This window comes from Lingula anatina, chromosome 9 (genome assembly GCF_051362555.1).
Source record: "Lingula anatina isolate TDL-2025a chromosome 9, LinAna3.0, whole genome shotgun sequence".
In the NCBI taxonomy this organism is placed as follows: Eukaryota; Metazoa; Brachiopoda; class Lingulata; order Lingulida; family Lingulidae; genus Lingula; species Lingula anatina.
The window spans coordinates 1,510,727-1,534,004 of NC_141775.1; the positions used below are offsets into that span (position 1 = coordinate 1,510,727).

At 37.1% G+C, this 23,278-nt stretch overlaps 2 protein-coding genes across 3 annotated transcripts; both read left to right on the forward strand.

Moving 5' to 3' along the window:
- Nucleotides 1–3,322: 3,322 nt before the first annotated feature.
- On the forward strand, nt 3,323–11,106 carry LOC147759756 (beta-1,4-galactosyltransferase 4-like). The gene is made up of 8 exons (XM_086995550.1): nt 3,323–3,415; nt 4,650–4,882; nt 5,098–5,301; nt 5,828–5,973; nt 7,239–7,340; nt 7,562–7,715; nt 9,661–9,758; nt 9,875–11,106. Exons 1-8 carry the CDS (start codon nt 3,367–3,369, stop codon nt 9,915–9,917), a joined length of 1,029 nt encoding a protein of 342 aa, XP_086851676.1. The 5' UTR covers nt 3,323–3,366; the 3' UTR covers nt 9,918–11,106.
- Nucleotides 11,107–11,116: 10 nt separating this feature from the next.
- Nucleotides 11,117–22,975, forward strand: LOC106154039 (beta-1,4-galactosyltransferase 4-like). 2 transcript variants are annotated; one of them, XM_086996154.1, is made up of 9 exons: nt 11,123–11,527; nt 11,743–11,828; nt 12,342–12,574; nt 12,697–12,887; nt 15,608–15,730; nt 16,023–16,124; nt 16,611–16,764; nt 21,110–21,207; nt 21,962–22,972. In XM_086996154.1, the coding sequence occupies exons 1-9, from the start codon at nt 11,430–11,432 to the stop codon at nt 22,005–22,007; spliced, it is 1,131 nt and encodes a 376-aa protein (XP_086852280.1). In that variant the 5' UTR covers nt 11,123–11,429; the 3' UTR covers nt 22,008–22,972. The 2 variants fall into 2 exon arrangements, with proteins under 2 accessions (XP_086852281.1, XP_086852280.1); XM_086996155.1 differs by lacking the exon at nt 15,608–15,730 and having other exon boundaries at nt 11,117–11,527; nt 21,962–22,975.
- The last annotated feature ends 303 nt before the right edge of the window (nt 22,976–23,278 follow it).

Consider the following 23,278-nt stretch of genomic DNA (forward strand, 5'->3'; position numbering starts at 1 on the left):
AAATCCTTGACCCAGAGTTAGATGAAGACGTACACTTTTGCTCAACATTGCGTAATTGTGCTTTAAAAACCTATAACTTCGAGATCCAAATTCTCGGGGCACGATAAACATTTTGAGCAACAATGTGGGAATTTTGTATGAAAAAATGTCTGGAAGGGGGGAGTGCATTCATATCTGAACTTCCCCCTACACTGCCTGTTGTCTATTAACAAATGACGATATCCATTTCCACGGTTTTACTTGAACATTCAGGCCCGTAGCCAGCAATTTCAAGGGGGGTCTTTTTCCGAAAAAAAAGTGGACATTTTTACCGTGAGACCTACAAGTGCTGTATGTTTATGTTTTCATAAAAGACAAATAAAAACAAGCCTTGGCAGATTTTAAATGATGTTTAGTATATGGAAAAGATGTTAAAATTACAACCCTTGACGAAAAGGGGGTGACCCATAAAAAGGGATATATATATTTAAAATCAGGAAAACAATTCTTTCTCTAATAAAACAACATTTACACATTACCAAAATTTGTCATAAAATGTTGCCATTAGCAGTGTCATTTCCTTCAATTTGAATGTACACGTTAATGACACAGAGCATCACATAACAGCGCCCATTATAAAAAAAAACCGACCAACCGCCTTGTGGTTAGAGTGTCCGCCTCCAGAGCGGGAGGACGTGGGTTCAAAACCCGTCCGGGGACATACCAGTCCTTTATAAACGGTACCTGCTGTCTCCCCGCTTGGCACTCAGCACTAAGGGGTTTGAAGCAGGGGCCTGGTCAGGCAGTGCAGAAATGTTATATTAGCTCTGAGCGCCTAATATGGCAGCCGAGCTGTATCCGCCCCAGGGTCTACAGAGTGCACCAGTGCAAAAATGACAAGGCTTCCTTGACTTGAATATTCATTTCATTTAAATAAATAAATTACATTATTGTTTAACTTCAACCTTCGAGTTGCGATTTTCCAATAAAGATTATTATTATTATTATTATTATTATTATTATTAAAACTTCTCAGGTGAAATGGAAAGTGAATGAGTACATAAAGGAACCAGGAACCAGGCATTGTCATAGATAATCATTGGGGTTCCTGAATGTGAGCTACTCTTTACAATTTGGAAAAGTGTGGGATATGCAGTGCAGTGGCTGCCCATCAGCACCACCTGGTTAAAATTCTGTGCCACCAAGGATGAGAACCCATTAACTTCTACAGAGCAACAGTTTCAACTATGATTTTATGGTGCTTTTGTAGTGATACTTCTTGGAAACACAAACTTGTGATAAACAAGCCCCACAAACAGTCACAAACGCAGCTCCAGATCGCAAATGGCGATTTTTCTTTACCAGGCATACCCAACTATTACCAGACGCGGCACCGAAGGATCCAAAATTCACGGTCACCGGTAAATTCGAGTGTAAAACCGAAGTGGTTTTTGAAAATTCAGATGTAGGAATCAGTCTTAATAATAAACAGCAGGACAATGTAGCATGAGCTCCGTGTAGTTGGTGTGGGAGTGATCTGATGGATACTGGTATTTAAATTTTTTATTTGGACTTAAATCGCTTTTGGACCGAGTTTTGTTTAATCGTCAATTGAATGCGACATGGAAGAGTAAATTATATCTTTGATCTAGATCCACGAGGGTTGCATGGTATAAGTTTCACTATTTCCATAAAGAGAGCCCCGTTTTGAAGTTGCTGGTTACGGGCCTGTACATGCTCAGTAACTGTTGAATTGCCTAGAGAATATCCAAATGTCTCGGATGGTCCATTTTTCGCTATCGTGTGACCACGTGTCGAAGGCTCGTTCACTCTCGCTCTCTATCGTCCATAATACGTGGGCAAAGTGACCGCAATGAGCTCTAGGTACCCTTTACCGTAGATTGATTTTTCACTTGATATCCAGATGTCCTTGCCTTACATCCTCTTCGAGCCATGGTCGGCTCATAACGCTTGTCAATTTTTTCTAATGTCCTGCAAGATTTTTTGCTTGAAATCGCGGACACAAAACACAACAAATGTCCGAGTTGGAATAAAATTCATCACTCTGCTGGCCTCCGATAAAGATTTGCCCCTTAACATGTATGAGTAAAACATCGCAAGGGCAGTAAAGTGTTTGAGCCAATCAGAGGCTGTGGTTTAAGCCATATACTTGGACAATACACGTCGCCGGGCTATATACGTGAAAATTATTCGTACACTTTCTCTTTTGCAGCTCGACGATACACTCATAATATTTCACGTGCAGCTTAGCGACTTGTATTGTATCTATCACATAAAGTGAAATAACGAAGCGCAGAAAAAATGCAGATGTCGACCAACATGAGGCTATTTTTGCTCTTTTCTACCCTGGCTGTAGTGAGTTTTCCGCTAATAGTTTTCTACCGTTCAAAGTCAACAATCAGGTATGTTTGAGTAGATATTAGACGCAACACTTGATTTAAAACGAGGATATTGGAACAGACTAAAAATGTTGGCTATTATGAAGATGTTTCAATGTCGCTTTGTTTTTGGTCACATGTTCCATGGGTAAGGTAACAAAGGAACATTCTTCTTGGCTGTGACCGGAAATAGGCGATTGATTGCAATTCTCACAGGATGAGGAGGCCTTTTGGCTGAGGGGCAACAGAAATATAACACATCGGTAGGATGCTGTTTAATATGAGATGATAATTTATTGTCACATTAATACTAAGTTTGAAATTTGTGACCTATGGACAAAATGGCCAATTTTCGCAAGTATGTGTGAGATTGAAAGATACATGATAAGTTTAGATACGCCGATTAAAAATCGTATTACTGTTGGATAGTATCTGGCTTCGGTACATTTAGAGGTTGCTTTAGAAATTGAGGGACCATTGCTATGGCATTGTTGACATTGGCTTGAACAAACTATAACCTGGATGGCCAAAGTCTTTCATAAAGGACTTCACATTTTTGGAGGACTCGGCTCTCATGGAGACCTTCCAGTGATGGTATTTTTCCCCCCATTGTACGACTGACGGTTCTCACTACACGATCGAGGCGTATTTGGTCTCCTTCTGTACATAGCAGTACTTTGCCAGAAGGTGAAAGACTGTGTCAATACACTCTCAATCACCGACCAGCAAAATTCTACAAGCAGATCTGATAGTCCGCGGATCGACTTGTTCTGAAAGCGGCCTAAGTACACGTCCATATCTTGAAATAATTCTTGTCCTTCATTTTTTAAAAATGTATTTGTTAATATACTATTTACTGTTAAAAACGTGTCACAAAAATGTTTTTGTACGGTTTTTGATTTTTTTTCTTAAAACTGACACTCTGTACTAATTAAACGGTGCACTTATCAATTACAGAAAGGCGAAGTTTGTAAAAAGACTAGAAGAAATGCCCCCCAAACCTTTGAGTGCTTGTCAAGTGAACCAAGAACTTTTTGGTAAGCTTAATTACTGAAAACATGAAAATAGTGAGGTCAATTGAATAAATTTGTGCTTGTACAAAATGTTAACATGAAGGTAAAGCAGCGTGAAACTGGAAATAGGCCTATATGAAGAGTCGTAAAAATGTTTCATGTAGAATAAACTGCGTATTTATCCACACAGTAGCATATAGATGATGCTTCAAGCAACTTAAAGGTGAGTTTATGTCTAGCCGAAATACGGTACGAATGAATTTTATGAATCATTTATGAATTAATAGCTCTTATGGCCTAGTATACTGTGTCTGCCCCATCTAAAATCGCCATTCATACTGAAGCCAGCATCTATAATATTGAAACAGAAATGTATGGACATCCCATCACTCCGTCCCGTATTCAGAAAAAAACTAACTTGAATCGCGAAAAGATTTTCAGAATTTATTTTGACATAAAAATTATCTTAATTATCTAAATATTTTCATTTTCATCAGTATAAGCGCTTTGCCTTGGAACTTAACAAGTACAAGAAACACTATGATTATAATTCACATGTTTATAACCCCAAGAGATGGCAAAACTCTTTGAATTTAACTTAAACTTAACGGCTTTAAACTTTTGTATTGAACACAAAACATCAAATTATACAAACTGAAGTCCACCGAAAAAATTTAGTATTTTAGGGGCTAACGGTGCCATTTTATAAGGTTTAGAACTATGATTCAGATAGTAAAAATTATAATTTCAAAAGGTTAATATTAGTGTGATTTTTTTCATAAATCGAAAGGGGGGTGGGGGTGGGGGGGTCGGTCAGGCCTTCCTTGACACCCCTCCCTAAATTAGAACAGCCCTGCACCCCGACATAGCAAAATTTCCGGGAAAAAAAAGAAATTTTTCCTACTCACGAATCATTCCTCGACCCGTCCCTGTTCTTGAATTTGATGGTTTCTTTCATATCTAATTAAATGATTGAGTTCTAAGTGACTGAACAACCCTGTTAAAGATATCGTGAGAAAAATATTTGCCTTTGTAACCAATTATTGCAAGTGTTTGATATTATATCTTTTGACTACCCTATTAGTTTGTTAACCAATAAAGCAAGCCGCGTAACAGCGTAGAAATAAACCAGCTAATACACATTTACAAAATTTAATATAATGCATACCTAACGTATTCATCACCATGCTTTTTGTTTCTTTTCCGTTAATTTCACTCCAGACTTTGGAAATTAAATGTGTTCTTTGTTTCTTTTTAGAAAAAACATATAATGTTAATCTGAAGCAGTTGCCAACGCCAAATAGAACAAAACTATTTAAAGAGGTCGCCACCGGAGGTCAGTGGACGCCTACGTCATGCAAGCCTAGGGATCACGTGGCCATCATCATTCCTTATCGTGACAGACAAGAACACCTGGATATTCTTCTCCAAAATCTACACCCTTTTCTACAAAGCCAGAAGTGCCACTACCAGATATTCGTCATTGAACAGGTAGATTGCTACACGCTTGCATCTCAGAAACATTCATTACTCTCCTTTATTTTCTCTCTCTCTCTCTCTCTCTCTCGATTTCTGTCTCGGTTGCCTAAAAAGATGTCTGGAAACACTACTAAGTGGGCCCTGGGTTATGTAGTCTTATATTGCTTTATACTGCTTTATTTTTGTACATATTTAAATTTTTTATTCGGTGCATTTATTTACTACAGGCGCTTCCAGAGCCTTTTAACACAGGATATGCAAAAAATGTTGGCTTCGTCGAGGCTAGTGCCGTGTTTAATTTCACCTGCTACATATTTCAAGACGTGGATAAAATCCCTGTGAACAATTCACTTCTCTATAGATGTCCGCCTGACAAGGTTTTTCACTTTGCCGCAGCTGAAGATAGATTTCCGAACGGGCATGTATCAGGATAATTTACTCCCGCAAAGAATCCCGCCTCTCTCCCCAGGGCTGTAGGGCGAGAAAATGTTTGTGGTAGCTGTTTGAAGGGTTAAAATACTAATAAGAAGACTATTTGTTCACCCATCGGCCCTGGCACTCACTTAGACACTGACCGAAGGAAAAAGAAAGATATTTCTGGCGGACTGTGAGAAAAAGGGACGATTTATAAATAACCCCCGAATCACTAAAAAATATTCCCTTATATATCATATTGAATTCACTGAACATAATGTGCGAAATTATGTGAAAACTGAAAATAAAGCCTCGCTGAAAATTATATTGTGATGATTATTTGTCGGCCACTACTTTGCAAATAGTGAAAACCAAAGCAAAAAAATACTTTTGTCTTTTTATCTGTTTACCGCTATTATTTATCATGCTCTATATCTTAGATGGCTTAATTAGTAAAGATTGGTACTTGCTCTCATTTTTTATCCCAAAATCTTGTGAACTTTTCCAAACCAGGCCATAAATACAATTTTGATACGCACATAGAAGTCTTGCTTTAATTCCAGGCAACTGCCCTATTTTCACTACCTCGGAGGAGTGATAGGATTCGCACCTAACACATTCCAGAAAACAAACGGGTATTCTAATAATATGATACGATGGGGCGGTGATGACGACGATCTTTTTCTCAGGTAAGTAGAAGAAAATATTTAAGTTAATGAACCTTTCAGCTCTTCCAGGTTAAAGGGATAATAACTCTTCGTATGAGATCTATATTTCACAATAAAACATTGTGAACAACTCATACAAAAACGGCAGTTATAGCTATAATTCTGATATCATAGCTTGTCTTTAGACCACGTGACCTCCATTGACGGCTATACTCTGTTAAAATCTCTTAAGGGATTATAACAAAAAAAAAACTTTTTTAGAAAAAAAAACAACAAAAAAAAAACAGGGACTTACTTTGAATGTAAAAATGGATTCATTAACCATTGGTAACTATGGGAAAATTGTTGTTTACTCCAGGAAAATTCATTTATTGGCCAAAACGAAGAGTTATTATCCCTTTAAGCTAGTAGTGCATTAATAGATTCTTGTTGAACTTATCTGAGGACAATTAAAATATTTAAAACATTTATTGACAGATCAATGGCCCTAATCAATATTGCAAAAAATACATTCATCCTCCCCTGTTCAGTTAGTCAACCATCTTGACACAGTTTGAAAGTAACGCGGGTCACGGCACAAGAGTCCCGCGTTATCCAGAAGTCGAGGCATGGAATAACTGATGCATCGGGAAAACCTGCCCTAAGTGCCGGGTTGATCTCTGGCTCTTCCAAAAGTTTTACAGGGTTATGGAGAGTGTCAGAAAAGGACGATTAAAAGATTCGGAAGTCGGGGGAGGGGGATGCCTTTTACCCCGGGAAAATTCGTGAAATATAAATTTTTGGCGGGAAATCCTGGCTTGGAAGACTACAAGCAATTAGTCATGTCGAGTGCAGTAGCTACATCTAACATGATTCTCTTACTCAATACCCAGGCTATTAAGCTGTCAATCGCTCAAAGTGGATAGGCCGTATCGCTCAAATATTTGGGGCAGATCCAAGATTATTTGAAGTGGGGGTCCACGGATGCGTAGCCGGCCCTCACCCACCACCCCCACCCCCCTGGCGTGGGGTTCAGGGCCCGCTGAAGAGCCCCGAAAAAAATTTGGTATTTTAGAGGGTGGTCGGTGTCATTTTGTAAGGTTTAGGACTTTGATTCAGCTAGTAAAAATTATAATTTCAAGAGGGGAATATTAGTATAATTTTTTTTTCAGAATTCTAAAGGGGGGGGGGGGGGGTCGGTCAGGCCCCCCTTGACACCCCCTCCCTAAATCCCCCACTGAATATACTGTTCGATGTGTAGAGACCTAACAAAGTATATCAATTTTAAACCAGGCTATTTTTTTTAGGATTTCCTCCCAGAAGATACCCATCGAGCATGCCAACAACCGTTCAGGCGTGTACACGGTTTTAAACCATACGCGGTTACCTGGCTCCGTGAACAGTGAGAAGTGAGCATTATTACATGAAAAGAGAGAGGGGGTAGAGGTTGAGGGTTTTTTAAGCGTTCAATATTTTGGGCTGCTTACTATTGATTGCTTTGTATTTCTTAAATGAAGCATAGCGTTAATTTCATTTCAGCTTATCTGAACCTATGTCCAAAACATTCACCTGTGCTTTCAGGATATATGTTATTATAATATATACAAATATAATTTGGAACAATTCATAGGTACCCCATGCTCTATTTTGCAACGAAACTGTATAAGCACTATGGACCATGGGATAACGGAGTGAATACATTAAACTACACCCGACTAGCTATAGAATATCGACCAACATACACGTGGATCAAATTTAATGTTGATCAGAGCAGCATGATGAAGGTACATGATAACAGACCGCCCAACAAACACAGGACGCATTATCATGTATAACGTTACCATAACGTTACTGTGACGTTACAGCAGCGTTACCAAAACGGTTTTGGGTCATATAAACGCCATGGTAACGTTACAATAACGATCTGTGTTTGCCGGGCGTATCATAAACAATTGTACACGCCAGGAAAGAATCCTTAGGGGAGACCGGGGCACGTTCGGCCCCTTTTCCTTTGATCGGTTGTAATTCAGCTGTTTGACGACGAATCTCAATGATGTGTTTTGAGCAGATAGACTGCTAAATTTCCTTTTTTTATACATTGGTCAAATGTAAAGAAGACCTTGCGTTTTTAAGAAATTTAACATGAAAAAAAATTTCCAACACGTGGCCGAACGTGCCCCGGCCTGGGGCACGTTCGGCCTCTCGATGGAGCACGTTCGGCCTGCAAATTAAAATACTTTCCTACCGATTTCTTTTATTTCCATTTCACATGAATACCTTAAAAATAGGTGTTTTGGTGCTAAACAGTGACGATATACTTGAAATAAGTAATATAGTTAGGTTTTAGAAAGATATGTAGGCCTAATTGAAATTGTTTGTTTGGTACATGTTTGTCCTGGAACTACATATATTGAACTTCTGTTTTTTAATGCATAGGTCTTTATACTTCTCATGTATATCAATTACAGAACATGAAGGAACCGACCTACGTCAGTTTTGAAACCCCACATTTAATCCAACGGGAAAACTTTCTAATATTTGAAACCCAACAAAGCATTCAAACGCAAAACATCAACTTTAATCACAAAGAACATATTAACATACACAATTTGTTTGAAATAATGTCACGTTAAGGAAATATTTAAAAAAACCTAGATAACAATTCCAGTGATCTTTAAACAATGTTAATATTTCCGGCCAGATGCCATAGTGTTTCTCTGGAAAATATAAGTTAATGATATGTACATGTATTAAATATTTGAATTAAAGGCTTCATGCGTGGTTGAAAAAACGCGACAATTAAAATGTGAAGATACAAGCTTAAGTTTTAACCCCATTAATGGCGCTGAAATGTTAGCATATAACAAACTTTTTGGGCTTAAAAATAATAATTTTTAAATCAAGTCTTTCGCCAAAGCCACGGGGCACGTTCGGCCCCAGGCCGAACGTACACAACCCAGGGGCCGAATGTGCCCCACCTTGAGGGGCCGAACTTGCCCCAAGCCTGCATTCCGAATGTATGTTACCATAGCAACATAATTAAGAAGACGACAGTGTGGTGCCATACCTCATTTAAATTGGCTTTCTATATGCTCTTATATTATAATGCATTGGTGACAGTAAGTCAACTAATTAATGCTAAAGTAGGCCCAAATTAAACAAACCCGTAAAAAATTTAACCCGTGAAAAATAAGTTTTTCAATCATATCTTCCGAACGGAGTGCACCACAGAAGCCTTATTTTTGTAGGACCCGCTAAATAGATCAAGTGACACGTAAAGGGGTCGCTGCTGGACCAAAAGTGTTAATTGTGGAAAATACGAGTGAAAGCCGAACGTGCCCCGGGGCCGAACGTGCCCCGGTCTCCCCTATACAATAATAATAGTAAGGTGCCCAATTTTAAATATACTTTTTGATATCTTTTAGCCGTCGTTACTGTATAAAACGAATTTTAGCATATCTCATGTCCTGCATACACTGTCTTCTTACACTGTTACGGTCAAAAAAAAAAAAAAAATGCGCGATCGAGAGAGAGAGAGAGAGAGAGAGAGAGAGAGAGAGAGAGAGAGAGAGAGAGAGAGAGAGAATGAGATCACGTGCAAATGTGTCTGTTGCAGATGTTATTCAGAGTCACATTGTGCAGGGAATCCGATATAATTCCCTGCATTGTGTAAGATTTAATTTCGATAAATGCTATAACATACATGCATCGTGTAGCCTACATTTTCAGACCGTATGGAAAGGCATCCTGGATGCCAAGTATGACAAGAAGACCAATACTACATATTGGACAATTAACTACCAGAGGGCTTTCCAAATGTTTCCTAAGTAAGTGAACATTATATACCCAAAGCCTTCTATGTCGGCGATCTAAGTATATCTAAATAGGAACATAAAGACTTCACTTGTTTCATTGTGACTATATATATATTTATTTTTTATAGAACTAAACAAGTTGCCAAGCCGAAAGCACCGAAGAAAAGTTAGAAGAAAGAAGAAAAATTCAAACTCATTTACCCCTTATCCAAAGAACACTTGGACAAGAAGAATTCTTGCAGGGGTTTTATTTATAGACCACAGTTCTGCTTTTAACACCATCGTGCCAATTTTAATTTAAAACGACCTGAAATTTCCAGTATTTTTATGTGAATGAATTAAAACGTCTCTGCTAGATAGGTGGAAGGCTGTGAAAGTTGGTTCAAGTCTTTCTGACACATTTTATTTGAATACAGGTGCGCCTCAGGGCTATGATTTATCGCCATGCTTGTATGGCATGTTCACATGTGATTGTGGGACCAATGTTTACCAATGTATGAGACAGTTTCAGCTGTGATTGTGTTAGGGTAGTGTGTTCGTCTCTCTCCGTTTGTGTTCGTGTATCTTCGTCTCTTTATTTAATAAATAATATTTTTCATTCAGCGGGACACTCATGTGTGCCAATACAAATGGTTGACTTGACTGGGTTGCTTTTTTGCGATTTAACTCATCTTATTTATAAATGTTATTTTATTTTTCAGTGCTTGCAGTTGCTTTTACTATTCATGTTATATATTTTTTTAATTCAGTTCTTTCTCAGTTCTTTATGTTGTAAAGTTCAGTTTATTTTGTAAATGCAATTTCTTTTATTTTCTCGAATATTCTTTAATTTTTTTATTTTAGTTCATGTTATTTCTTTTTTTTATTTCTTTGATATTATTCTGAAATTCTTTTCTCGTAGATGTCACGACAACTTGCAGGTGTCTCGTAAATAAAGCATCCTTTAAAAACTAAAACAGACGCTGTTTTTCTCGTGTCTTCGCACGTGACGGTTAACGCTGAAACATAACCTTGAAAGTAGACAGTATTATAAAGTTTCCTGATGATACAACATAAGTAGGGATGGTACGTGATAACGACCAGGCCATTCACAGGTTCAATATTGTATCAGTGGTCAAATGCTGTAACGATAAGGACCTTGTACTGAATGTTGAGAAAATAAAAGTACATGTATATCTTGTTATTGCAGAGTACTAAATATCAGTATACATAAATAAGCACAAATCTAAGTTTTCATAAGTGCAGTAATACACAAAGGTATATGAATGTTGTACAATTCTTGCTTTCTTTCCGTATTGAATTTATTTTTGCACGCGTCTGTATATTAACTGTGTATAATCACCAGCATACACTGAATAATGCACTGCTGCTCAGAAAGGTTGTCACACCCTAGAAAATTTAGGTTTTCAACACTTAAATAATTCCTGAAGCCCTATATATGTTGATAGTTGGTCTTGGTGCCAGCCAGGTGGGTCTTGTGAAGAACAGGCCTACCTTTCTGCACGTCTTGCGATCAAACATTTAGATTTTGCAAAGATGCAGCTGTGCATTATATAATTGGTATGTAACAAAATACATGGAATTTGTGAGGTAGGACAGCCATTTTGTGCAACCGTATACCACGCATAAAATCCATGCAGCAAGTTAACTTCTTGTTTACTGGGTTTACAAATCGTAGAAGAAATGTCGACGCATAGGAGGCGATGTTTGATCTTTATAACCTTGGCTGGAATTAGCTTATTTTCGATGATAACAGTCCACCATTCAAAGGCGACAATCAGGTATGTTTTAGATGAAATATTACGTATTCTTAACACTTGGTTTAATAAGATGTATGCCAATTTGAAAATGCATGTAATGTTCTTTTTGCACTCTGAATAAAACGGATGAAATATTTCAAAAGAGTATTGCATCTGCATTAAAAAGGGTTCAAACGAAGGCAAAATTCATTTAGATAAATCCATGTTTCATCACTTGGCGCATGTATCAATTACAGGAAGAACAAATATGTCTTTAGCAAAAAGACAGAAGAAATAACCTCCATATCTTCGAGAGTATGCCAAGTAAACCACGAACATTTAGGTAAGGACTTGGAATGAGATCGAGGCAAGGTTCCCCTTATACAACCACCCTTGCAGAATGTATATATCGATGCCTTTCTGACTCTGGATATAAAGAGGAAAGCTGTATAATTTAAGATTTAAGGGAAAACATGCACAAGTATACGGGTTACGCCTTTTATCTCATCTCTTTTGCCACTCTCTTCATTTCGTGTGCAAAGTGCAGGCGTTGCCCTTCAAGACCAGCCCCCTCCCCACCCCATTTGAAGGATGGGAACGGAGGATGTGTATTTTAATTAAAACTCAGTGATAAAATATGTAAATGATATATCTTTTCAATCCCGTAAGTCACTTACTTATGAAAACGATTAAACTAGCTGTCAAGCTAGCTTATTATGAGCCCAATTATAAGATACACCGTAACATAGTCAAATAGTCAAATGGAGTCGAGTTGACAAATGTGATAGCTTTTGTTCATTTTCCCCTTTATCGACAGTGACTTTATATATCAAGTGTTTTCTCTTTTCATTTTTAGAAGATTTATACAAAGTGCGTTTGGAACCTTTGCCAACCCAAGATAGAACAAAACTATTTAAAGAGGTCGCCACTGGAGGTCAGTGGGCACCTACGTCATGCAAGCCTAGGGATCACGTGGCCATCATCATCCCTTACCGGGACAGACAAGAACACCTGGATATTCTCCTCCAAAATCTGCACCCTTTTCTACAAAGCCAGAAGTGTCACTACCAGATATTCGTCATTGAACAGGTTAATTTTTTAATGTCCTTTTCTTCTTAGCTATTTTCATCTGTCTATCTGCCTTTCTGTCTCTCTGTCTTTCTCTCTCTCTTATTATTTAATTTATCCTCTGCCCATTTATATTTCTACAGGCGCTTCCAGAGCCTTACAACCTAGGGTACACCAGAAATGTTGGCTTCGTCGAGGCCAGTGCCGTGTTTAATTTCACCTGCTACATATTTCAAGACGTGGATAAAATCCCTGTGAACAATTCACTACTGTATAGATGTCCGCCTGACAGGGTGCTTCACTTTTCCTCCGCTGAGGATAGGTATCAATACAGGTCTGTATTAAGAATGCGTCACGCGGGCTGATTTTCCTTCTAACCGTCTCTCTTTTTATGTTCTCCGCATATATATATATATATATATATATATATATATATATATATATATATATATATATATATATATATGACACTTGAATCGTTTTCAATAATTGTAATCATTGCCAATGTCACAGCATGGCGGTCACTTCTGTACTACCAGTAATTGTGATAACAAGTCTAAACAAGGCAGCAAAGCTGTCAAATGTACAGACAAAGAGAGAAAAAAATTGTGCAAAATATATATATGACGAGTGGGTAACATCGCTGACAGCACTAAAAATATCAAAATATGACAAGGCAGCAAAGCTGTCAAATGTACAGACAAAGAACAGAAAATAAAGATGCAAATAAGTGAAAAATTAAATTTTCACAAAAAACTGTTAAATTGCCAGAAAAATTTACCAAACAGACTGCGTTGCCTATTGAAGCTGTATGTTAGACCCATGTTTCTTTCCTGTAAGTTTGAGAACAGTAAATGACATGATTTCCCTTAAATGGTCATCATGGAAGCAGTGCCCAAAATAGGGGTTTCTTCAAATTTTGATGCAACATTACATAATGTTTAACAGCATAATGACAATCAAATGTTATTAATAAAATATTAGTAACATGGACATTCAGAAAATGTGACAAGCAAAAGTCTTCAAGATCATGGAACGTTAAAGTCACACTTTGAAAATGCCAATATGTGAAAAATTAAATTTTCACAAAAAACTGTTTAACTGCAAAAAAAAAAAAAAAAAAAAAAAAAAAAAAAAAAAAAAAAAAAAAAAAAAAAAAAAACCAAACAGACTGCATTGCCTACTGAAGCTGTATTTTAGTCCCATGTTTCTTTCCTGTAAGTTTGAGAACAGTAAGTGACATGATTTTCCTTAAATGGTCATCATGGAAGCAGTGCCCAAAATAGGGGTTTCTTCAAATTTTGATGCAATATTACATAATGTTTAACAGCTTAATGACCATCAATTTTTAATTATAAAATATTTGTATCACAGATATTCAGAAAATGTGACTAGCAAAGGTCTTCAGGCCCATGGAACTTCAAAGTCACGCCTTGAAAATGCCAAAATGTAAACAAGACAGCACTGTTCTGAAATGGGTTTATTTCCATTTTTAACACTTTTTTAACATAAAACAAAATAAACATTTTACTGCCATTTTTATATGACCAACTAAGAAAATTGATGAGATGGGAAAAGTATCAATAGAACAGTGTTAAATGTCCAATTTCCTCCATTCTGAGATTCTGAACATAGTGGATGATTGAATCTGACAAACTGCAATGATATGAGTTTATTTCCATTTTTGACACTTTATTACACAATACATGATAACAAGTTTACCATGTTTTTTACATAATCAACTAACAATGTTGTAAAGATGCAGGAAATATCAAACAAACACTTTTAGGCATCTTATTAGTTAAATAATGAGACTGTTAACAGGCCTAATAATTGAATCTGAGGAAATGTGAAAAAAACAGTATAACTTCTAAAATAATGGCCCGATTATGCTGATTTTCGAACTCAACCTGCGTTTTAGTAAGATTGACCACTCCTGTGAATATAATTACAATTGGCCAATCCATTTTTCTTATATTGTGTTATCAGTGTTGCATTTATATTGAAAATAGTGAAAAAACAGCATAAATTCCCTCAAAATGGCCCAATCATGCTGATTTTCGAACTTGACCTGCGTATTATGAATATTCATCAGTTCTGTAACTTTCAAGTCAAAAGGTAAAATGGTTTTTCACTTATCGTGTTATCGGTGCTGCATATATGCTGAAAAAAGTGAAAAAACAGCATAAATTCCCTAAAAGTGACCCGATCATGCTGATTTTCGAACTTGACCTGCGTATTATGAATATTCATCAGTTCTGTAACTTTCAAGTCAAAAGGTAAAATGGTTTTCCACTTATCGTGTTATCGGTGCTGCATATATGCTGAAAAAAGTGAAAAAACAGCATAAATTCCCTTAAAGTGACCCGATCATGCCAATTTTCGAACTTGACCTGCGTATTATGAATATTCATCAGTTCTGTAAGTTTCAAGTCAAAAGGTAAAATGGTTTTCCACTTATCGTGTTATCGGTGCTGCATATATGCTGAAAAAAGTGAAAAAACAGCATAAATTCCCTAAAAGTGACCCGATCATGCTGATTTTCGAACTTGACCTGCGTATTATGAATATTCATCAGTTCTGCAAGTTGCAAGTCAAAAGGTAAAATAGTTTTCCACTTATCGTGTTATCGGTAAAAGTGCACGGCGACGACGGCGACGACGGCGACGACAGACGCAGATGATGGCTATATGTACAGACACATCTGTGTCTGTACATAAAAAGACTCTCACTGCCCTTTTCAGTTCCTGTGTATACAGACAGTAGTCTGAACATGTAGCCATCACTCTGCTGCATGTCATACGGGTTTTTAGTTTAACTTTAGCTATGATTGACCCGGTTTCTTCAAATATCCTGAGGTTATAGTCATGGCTAAAACATACATGTTCAACCCGAAATCAGACCACGTGAAATTCAGAATCATTACTCTAAAAAAAGTTTGACATTTTCGTGAATTTTAATGGTGTCACCAGAATTCATGATAATTCAGTCTATAAAATAAACTATAAATAACTATATACATGTGTATGTATGGTTTTCATGCTTTGGACTTAGACTGCGCTATCCAAGGTATATCGGGGGAGTTCTAGGATTAGCTCCTGGCACATTCAAGAAGATAAACGGTTTTCCTAATAATTACATAAGATGGGGCGGAGAGGACGACGATTTTTATCTCAGGTAAGTTAAATAAATAACGTTAATAGGAATCTTTATAACTAAGGTAAATCGTTATGACCCACAAAAAATAAATAAATAAATAAATAAATAAATCACACTGCGGCTTGTCAACCTCAAACTGTTGTCCATATATGAATGCGTATCATATTGTAAAAAGAATGTATTGTGAATTTTGCTTTCAGTCACTTCGTTATTTTGCAGAAAAAGTGATATCAACAGGTGCGCAGCTGAGGTCGTTGTTACCTTAGCCTGCCGTATATCACCTTTGAAAAACGATCTTGTTTTTTTCTAGGAGTGTCTTTCAAAGAGTTCCTATTGAGCATGCCAGCGAAATTTCCGGCGTGTACAGAGTTCTTAACCATTCGCGTTTGCCTGGCTACGCCAACAGTGAGAAGTGAGTTTTCATAATTACGAAAGGGGGGGGGGGGGAGGGGAGGGGGGCTGCACAGCCCCGATAATATCCTGGGGCTGTTAGCTGGGATTGAAAGGCCTAATGTTATTCTAAGGACAAATTACATTATTCTGTCTTATTATATGTCATAAAAAATACGTACTTTCACGTCAGATCAAATGCCTCCATTCGGAAGAATGCACAGTAATTAAACGTTTTTTACGAGGCACTCATATTTTATTTATGATTTATTTTATTCCCGGTGACATAAGTTCAAATGTTTTCGTGAAATTTTGCTTGGACCCACTGTCGATGTTTAATGCTACTCGATCCAGTGAAATTACACACACACACACACACATATATATATATATATATATATATATATATATATATATATATATATATATATATATATATGTAGTCTGCAAAGTTTTCAATGCCGCATAGCTTTCGTTGAAAATGAAGATCATATTTCATAATTCCTAGACGCCGCATGGTCCAGTTTGCCGCCGCCCTGTATTGGCATCACGGACCGTGGGACAACGGACTGAATACATTAAACTACACCCGACTAGCTCTAGAATATCGACCAACATACACGTGGATCAAATTTAATTTTGATCAGAACAACATGATGAAGGTACGCGAGTGTAAAACTTTATCGTAAAGACTGCACAGAATTTAATGTTAAAACGTCGAATAAATAGATAGATAGATAGACGAGTACGTTGGGAACAGGAGGAGGCGTGTTTATCTGTTAATGTGATGGCATTCAGCCAGAGCCCCCTCGTAAATTGCTCGATCTTTTTAGGGTAATTCTACCCCTTCCAAATTTTTAGTTTTTTCAATGTTCATGGCATAACGACCATTCATACGAGATTCAAAATTCCATGAATAAATACATTGTCAACAACACATAGAAATATGATTAATTTCAATTTACCACCAAACCGACTAGGAATTATTCTGTAACCTGTGCTTGCATCGGACCACGTGCCTTCAAAGGTGGCTTTCATCCGTAATAGTGTCTTAAGAGACTATTACATAAAAACTCTGATTTTCGGAATGGATTCATTATTCCAATGCTGGCGCCCCCTATCTTTATCTTTAATTCGATGTATAACCTCTACCTGGCCCCAGTTTCACTAAAAAAAACTTAAGTCAGTTCCCTGGCTTAGTTGACTAGTAGTCTGGATGACTGGTGCTATATTTTGGCCAAATTGCTCAAAATGTGGAAAAAGCATGAAACTTGGCACAATTGTTCTTTGGTCTATGCTGATCATTTTCAAGGGCAGTGCCCAAAATTTCCAAGCGTTGCTTAGCAACCGTTGCTATGGAAGTGAATTTCCTTAGTAACAAGCTAATTAGACCTTTCTTGTCCAGTTTAAAAAGTTTATAAATGCTAATAACTATGTTTCAGTGCATCAGAACTATCACTAGACTATTTTAAGGCAATTAAAACCCAAATTAACCTTAGCCACGATTGCTAGGCAGCATATTACCCTAGCAACAAGCATTTAAAGTTGCGTTAGTCTATTAAGTAAGGCAAATCTATAATACTAGCTAAGAACTACACTTTTGAGCAAGATGTTCATACTTTTAATCCAGTAAGTTGAACCAATTGTGTGTTTACACACATCCGATCAAATAAATTGCCAGTGCAGATACTTAAGGCAGCATGTTCAAAATTAGTAACCAGCCATTTCCATGCTTTTATCACCTTACGACTCTTTATAAAACTTTGCAATAGTTAATAATAATAATAATAGTTAATTCTCCCTTGTATGTGCAATATACAGTGCATTTTGCCCTTGCACATTGTCAGCCTCTACATCTGCACCTACATGCACACTGGAGCAACTCTGAACAGGTCAATAGCTTTTGGCAAATGTGTCCACTTAGGCCCACTGTTCTGCACAAGTCCAACCAGAGTGAGCACATGGTATCTGATGACATGGCACCGTAGTGCTGATTCAGATATGTTCATCTCGCAAGAATACTCTTATATATAGTAGAGCAGCCTTGGTGGAAGTAAGATATGGCATCTAACGGCCTTTGGGTGTGAACAGAAACTTTTGAACTTTATTGATTAACAAATAGAATTAAAATAGAACCATGCTGAACTGACAAAATACAATGTGAAAAAACTTTTTAGAAAATATTGAACAAAATGAAAAAAAACTTGGAAATCTGGTCTCTGAGAAACCTTTCAATAATAGGAAAGTCAACAGTGGTTTAACCTTTAGTATTTCTCATCTTACGTAGGGCATGTATAAACTCTCCTACCAGCCCCCCCCCCCTCCCTCAATACTTAAAATATGCATATCATACAGACTTGACATTTAATATGGAATATTTTTTTCGAAATAATTTTTTATCAGTTTTTTCCTATTTTGCGGACTGATAAATGAAAATAAGGATTAAAATCGTGTTTTAATAACTTTAAATTATCTATTTGATGTCATTGTGACATCAGTTCATTAATGGAATTCGCCAGAGAAACAAACAAAAACACATTGCCTATTCTATGTCATACGACTCCCATTAAAAGAGATATTTTGGATCTCCATAGTTTCCAAATTATCGTCTGTAAAAGGGTAATACGCTCCACAAAAGACCCTCATGTCAGTTGCTAGTCACAGTAATGGTCGTTGTTACGCCTGGCCTCTTCGTGGCTGTTGCCAGCGCTCTCAAGCGGCAAGGCATTTCTTGAGGGTAGGTTTTTAGAGTTCAATCTGGAATAGCATTCTAGGCATCGGTCTGAAATTGTCCAATCTGGTCCAGTTTTGATGTAGGACATGTAGGCAGTTGATTGGTGAGTAATGGTCTACCGAAATATTGACTATGTGGTTCAAATATGGCGATTTTGATGACCAGGGTAGCTGCTCATCCCCTTGGTTCTGTAAGTTATCTGCTATTAAAAGTGCTCTGTGTGAACCTGCAACCTCATCGTGCAACCTAGAATTGTTCCTAAGGTGCCCCCTATCAAATGATAGTCAAGTGGTTCCGAGATTATCCCTTTATTTGATCTGGTTCAGGTTTTCGTCGATGACTACCATTGGTGTTTTGGTACCAATGTGGAATCTACTCCAAATACTGACGCTGTCAATCACCCTTGTCACTTTAGACCCGGCATATGCTTCGTCGTAGGCCTCTTCTGGATATCTGTAAACTCTGTTTTGACTAATTGGGCGTTACAGGTGAAATCTGACCTCAATAAAGAGCCCACGCAGTTTCAGTGTTCTACCCAGAATCGTTCATGGCCCCCAATTCATTAGAGAAACAGACGACGATGTTTTGCTGTATACAGTGGGTACCTCGGAGGTCATTAGGTGTTCTTACCTGCTAAAACCAGTTTGGTGTTCGCTAAGGGCTTTGAAAAACGCATTTTAGTGGCAATTTACCCCTCGTTCTGAACGGACTAAGTGTTTTTTGTTTAGTTGCAGCAGCGTATCCCGAAAGACAGTGGGTCCTGTACCCTGTAGGTAAAATTTTGATACATTGGGGGTGACCTCTGTGTAGGTACATCAGTCTGGGCATTACTCTATAAAACTGTGGGGACCGTTCCGTTTGGCGCTATGGTCTGTCTGGTGATGTCTGTCTTTTTCGCGCCATTCTGCCTTAGATTAACAAATTTGTAATGCACTTCTTGACTCATCTTACGCACTGCAAAACTGGCCGCTTGCATGCAAAATTTCAAATTTTTCTATGCAGTAGTTGCTGAAATATGGATACTTTTTTGACAGAACCAAGCTTTGCCTAAGCCAAGCTTTGATCAGCCCAAAGGAACACTACCCAATTAAATCACTGCAAATTACATAGTGTAGCAGCGCAACATGCATGAAAGTCAGTTAATTGGTAGTGACACAAATGACTGCATACTTTTACATTCACAAATCTTATATGAAATCGGAGTTTTTTGAAAAAAGAACGTATTTTTACCTAGGTATACCTTCGAAACTTAAATATTCCATATTAAATGTCAAGTCTGTATTTAACTTTATCAGGAATGGAAAAAGATAAAAAATAAAATGAGCAAGGATGGCGTCTGATTACAAAAATGGACGGAAAAAGGTACAGCAAATAAAAATTTTTCCAAGGCCCTAAACTTTACATGGCTTAAGAGACTTCTTTATGAAGAAAATAAGAGTAAGTGGAGAGCGTTTTTCTTGGCAAAATGTCAGGAATCGGTAGTAACAAAAGGTGGATTAAAAATACTAAAAGCAACTTCTTATCCCTTTTGGCAAACATTATTGGTTCTTTGAGTGAAATTCAGGAAAATTTCAATTTAACCCCAGATGAAATCTTATCACAACCATTATGTCAAAACTCAAAAATTGAAAAAAATTAAAAAAACTATTTTCCATAAAAGATGGTGTAAAAATGTTTTTGTTTTTTTTTACATCAATGATATTATTAATGACATTTGAACTCCCCTCTGTCTAGAGGAACTCAACAAAAAATCAACCTTAACACTAACTTTCTGGGCTAATTCAGCATGTTAAATACTTGTTGCTAGGGTAATATGCTGCCTAGCAACTGTTGCAATGGTTTACTTGGGTTTTTAATGTCTTAAAATAGTATAGTGATAGTTCTGATGGTTTGAAACATTATTAAAAGCCTTTTTAAATCATTTAAACTGAACAAGCAAGGTCCAATTAGCTTGTTACTAAGGTAAATCACTTCCTTAGCAACGGTTGCTAAGCAACGCTTTGAAATTTTGGGCACTGCCCTTGAAAATGATCAGCATAGTCCAAAGAACATTTGTGCCAAGTTTCATGCTTTTTCCACCTTTTGAGCAATTTTTGCACCAGTCATCTAGACTATAGGATTTCCATGAGAATGCTGTAACACTGCTCCTGATAGGGTAAGATGTGACCATGTGACCATGGTAATTATTTTATTGGCCAGGGAACCTGATTTAGTTTTTTTTTTTTGTGAAACCGAAGCCTGCCCTCTTATAATGGTTATCTGGGTTATTTCAGACTGTATGGAAAGGAATAATGGACGCCAAGTATGACGAAAAGATTAACATTACATATTGGGCAATAAACTACACACGAGCTCAGAAGATGTTTCCTGAGTAAGTGGACATGTATTTTTTAAGATGCTTGGTCTTGCATTAATTCATTACTCAAGAAAATCGTTGTTGGCCGGTTCTCATGCCTTAATTCTACCCACTACCAGGGTGGCAGATTTTGTAGGGAAAAACGGGAAAATCCACATGACAAAGAGCCAAATGACTGTCTATTTATCTAGAGACATGTCTGTGAATATCTGTGAAAAATCAATCTGTCGCCCTGGTAGAGGGTATCTTCAATTTCCGTATCAGAGTAGAGTGATCAAAGTATGGGGCCACTGTGCAATGAAGGTGTATTTACGCCTGGGCGATCGCTTAATTGTGCTATACCGGGAAAGCTACTGTAATTTGGTAGCTTTTATTAAAAGGGCTGCCCGGAACGTTCCTAGCTAGATGACTTCAGATGCTTTTATTTTCATTTTGTTTTACGCTTAGGTAACGTTTGACTTCACCTCTAACGTTACAGAGCACGAAGACAGCCAAAGCCAAAGCGGTTCACGCCTTGGCGATTTTAGTTTTGAGTAGTATTTGCTATTTCAAATGTCGACTGTGGAGTTGGTACTGTATGTGCAGATCTCTCTTTGAGAATACAGAAGAAGAGATGGACATTTTTGCACCTTTATTCTCTTATTTGCTTGTAAAATTTAAAGAGTGCGGAGAGGGGGACAGACATCGGTAATCTATTTCTTTTTTACTTAGTGTGCGTGACAAATAACAGTTTGACGAATTTTAAAGTCTTAATATATTCTTTTTCTAGGACTGAACAAGATCTCAAACTGAAAATGCGTACCACTGCCACGTAGAAAAGACAGCAGAGAGGTTAAAAAGTCCGCACTAGAAACTCAGAATCACGTCGACATTAGATGCCTTGTAATTTCTTAATAGATATCCGGCGCGTTTACTTCTTATTATTAACATATTAACAAAAACCTAACGTTAGCGGTTGCAGTTGTAGTATATAAAGTGTTACAGTGTATGCTACTACCCTTTCGAGAGATTTTCTTTAGGGGCCAATAAGACGCCCGAAAGGAAATTCTAAAAATCCTATATATGTTCCTGTAGCGGATCCTCCAATCGAAGCAAGATGAAGGAACTCTAAGTGGATAAGAGTACTGTACATTTACGCAGATCTATAAACGAAATCGGTGAATTCTAGAGAAAGAAAAATACGAAGTAGGCCTAAATATACGAAGGAATAAAAAATAAATGATACAACTATTCAAAAATGATGATGATAACAAATGGAGATTGATTTTTAATATTCACTGGCTAAATCCACGCGCTGTTATCTGACTGTTAAACCAATAGTTCGACTTTGCAACTGATCCCAGTAAGTCTTCAAATACAAGACACTCACACTAAAAGCGTATTCTATACATGAAACCCACTCCACTAGCTGCCCAGTAGCGAACAACTGGACTGGTACTGGTAATTTATTTTAAAAACGTGAAAGTGCTTGCTCATAAAGATGCAAGATATGTAATACATTAGTTAGCACTACGCCCACAGGTCTACAGAACTGGTTCATAATAATTTCTAAAACGTGTGAGCTTCATTAAAAATCAATGGCACAACGATAGCCCACAATAGAGAGACATTTTACGGCAAAATTAAACTTTACCATAGGCTTATAGTACTTTAAAAAGGAAAACTATACCTTTTTTCACTGATAAAATAAATGAAAAAGACCGCACAAAGCATGACTGACACCGTATTTATACGAACGATGGCGTTTTACTGACTATAGAATACATGGACACCGTTAACAAAATAATGAGTGTTTTCACTCTCTCCTAACACAATCTGTTACTAAACATAAAACATTATATATATAATATATATAATATATACAATCTGTTACTAAACATAAAACATTATATATATAATGTTTTATGTTTAGTAACAGATTGTGTTAGGAGAGAGTGAAAACACTCATTATATATATATATATATATTGCTTTGTGGGAAACTGGTCCTATAAGGCATATATCCTTAATAGGAATCCTACAGGACGTCCGATAGAATTCCTATATTGTTCTGAAGGATTTCTGACAATTTTTGCAAGGGTAAAATC

Excerpts from the sequence above, each read along its gene's own strand:
- LOC106154039 (XM_086996154.1), top strand. The coding sequence starts at position 11,430 with ATGTCGACGCATAGGAGGCGATGTTTGATCTTTATAACCTTGGCTGGA. Across the intron at positions 12,575-12,696 it reads AGATATTCGTCATTGAACAG|GCGCTTCCAGAGCCTTACAA; the intron begins GTTAATTTTTTA and ends ATATTTCTACAG. Across the intron at positions 12,888-15,607 it reads GAGGATAGGTATCAATACAG|ACTGCGCTATCCAAGGTATA; the intron begins GTCTGTATTAAG and ends CTTTGGACTTAG.
- LOC147759756 (XM_086995550.1), top strand. The coding sequence starts at position 3,367 with ATGCCCCCCAAACCTTTGAGTGCTTGTCAAGTGAACCAAGAACTTTTT. Across the intron at positions 3,416-4,649 it reads AGTGAACCAAGAACTTTTTG|AAAAAACATATAATGTTAAT; the intron begins GTAAGCTTAATT and ends GTTTCTTTTTAG. Across the intron at positions 5,302-5,827 it reads CGAACGGGCATGTATCAGGA|AAGTCTTGCTTTAATTCCAG; the intron begins TAATTTACTCCC and ends ATACGCACATAG.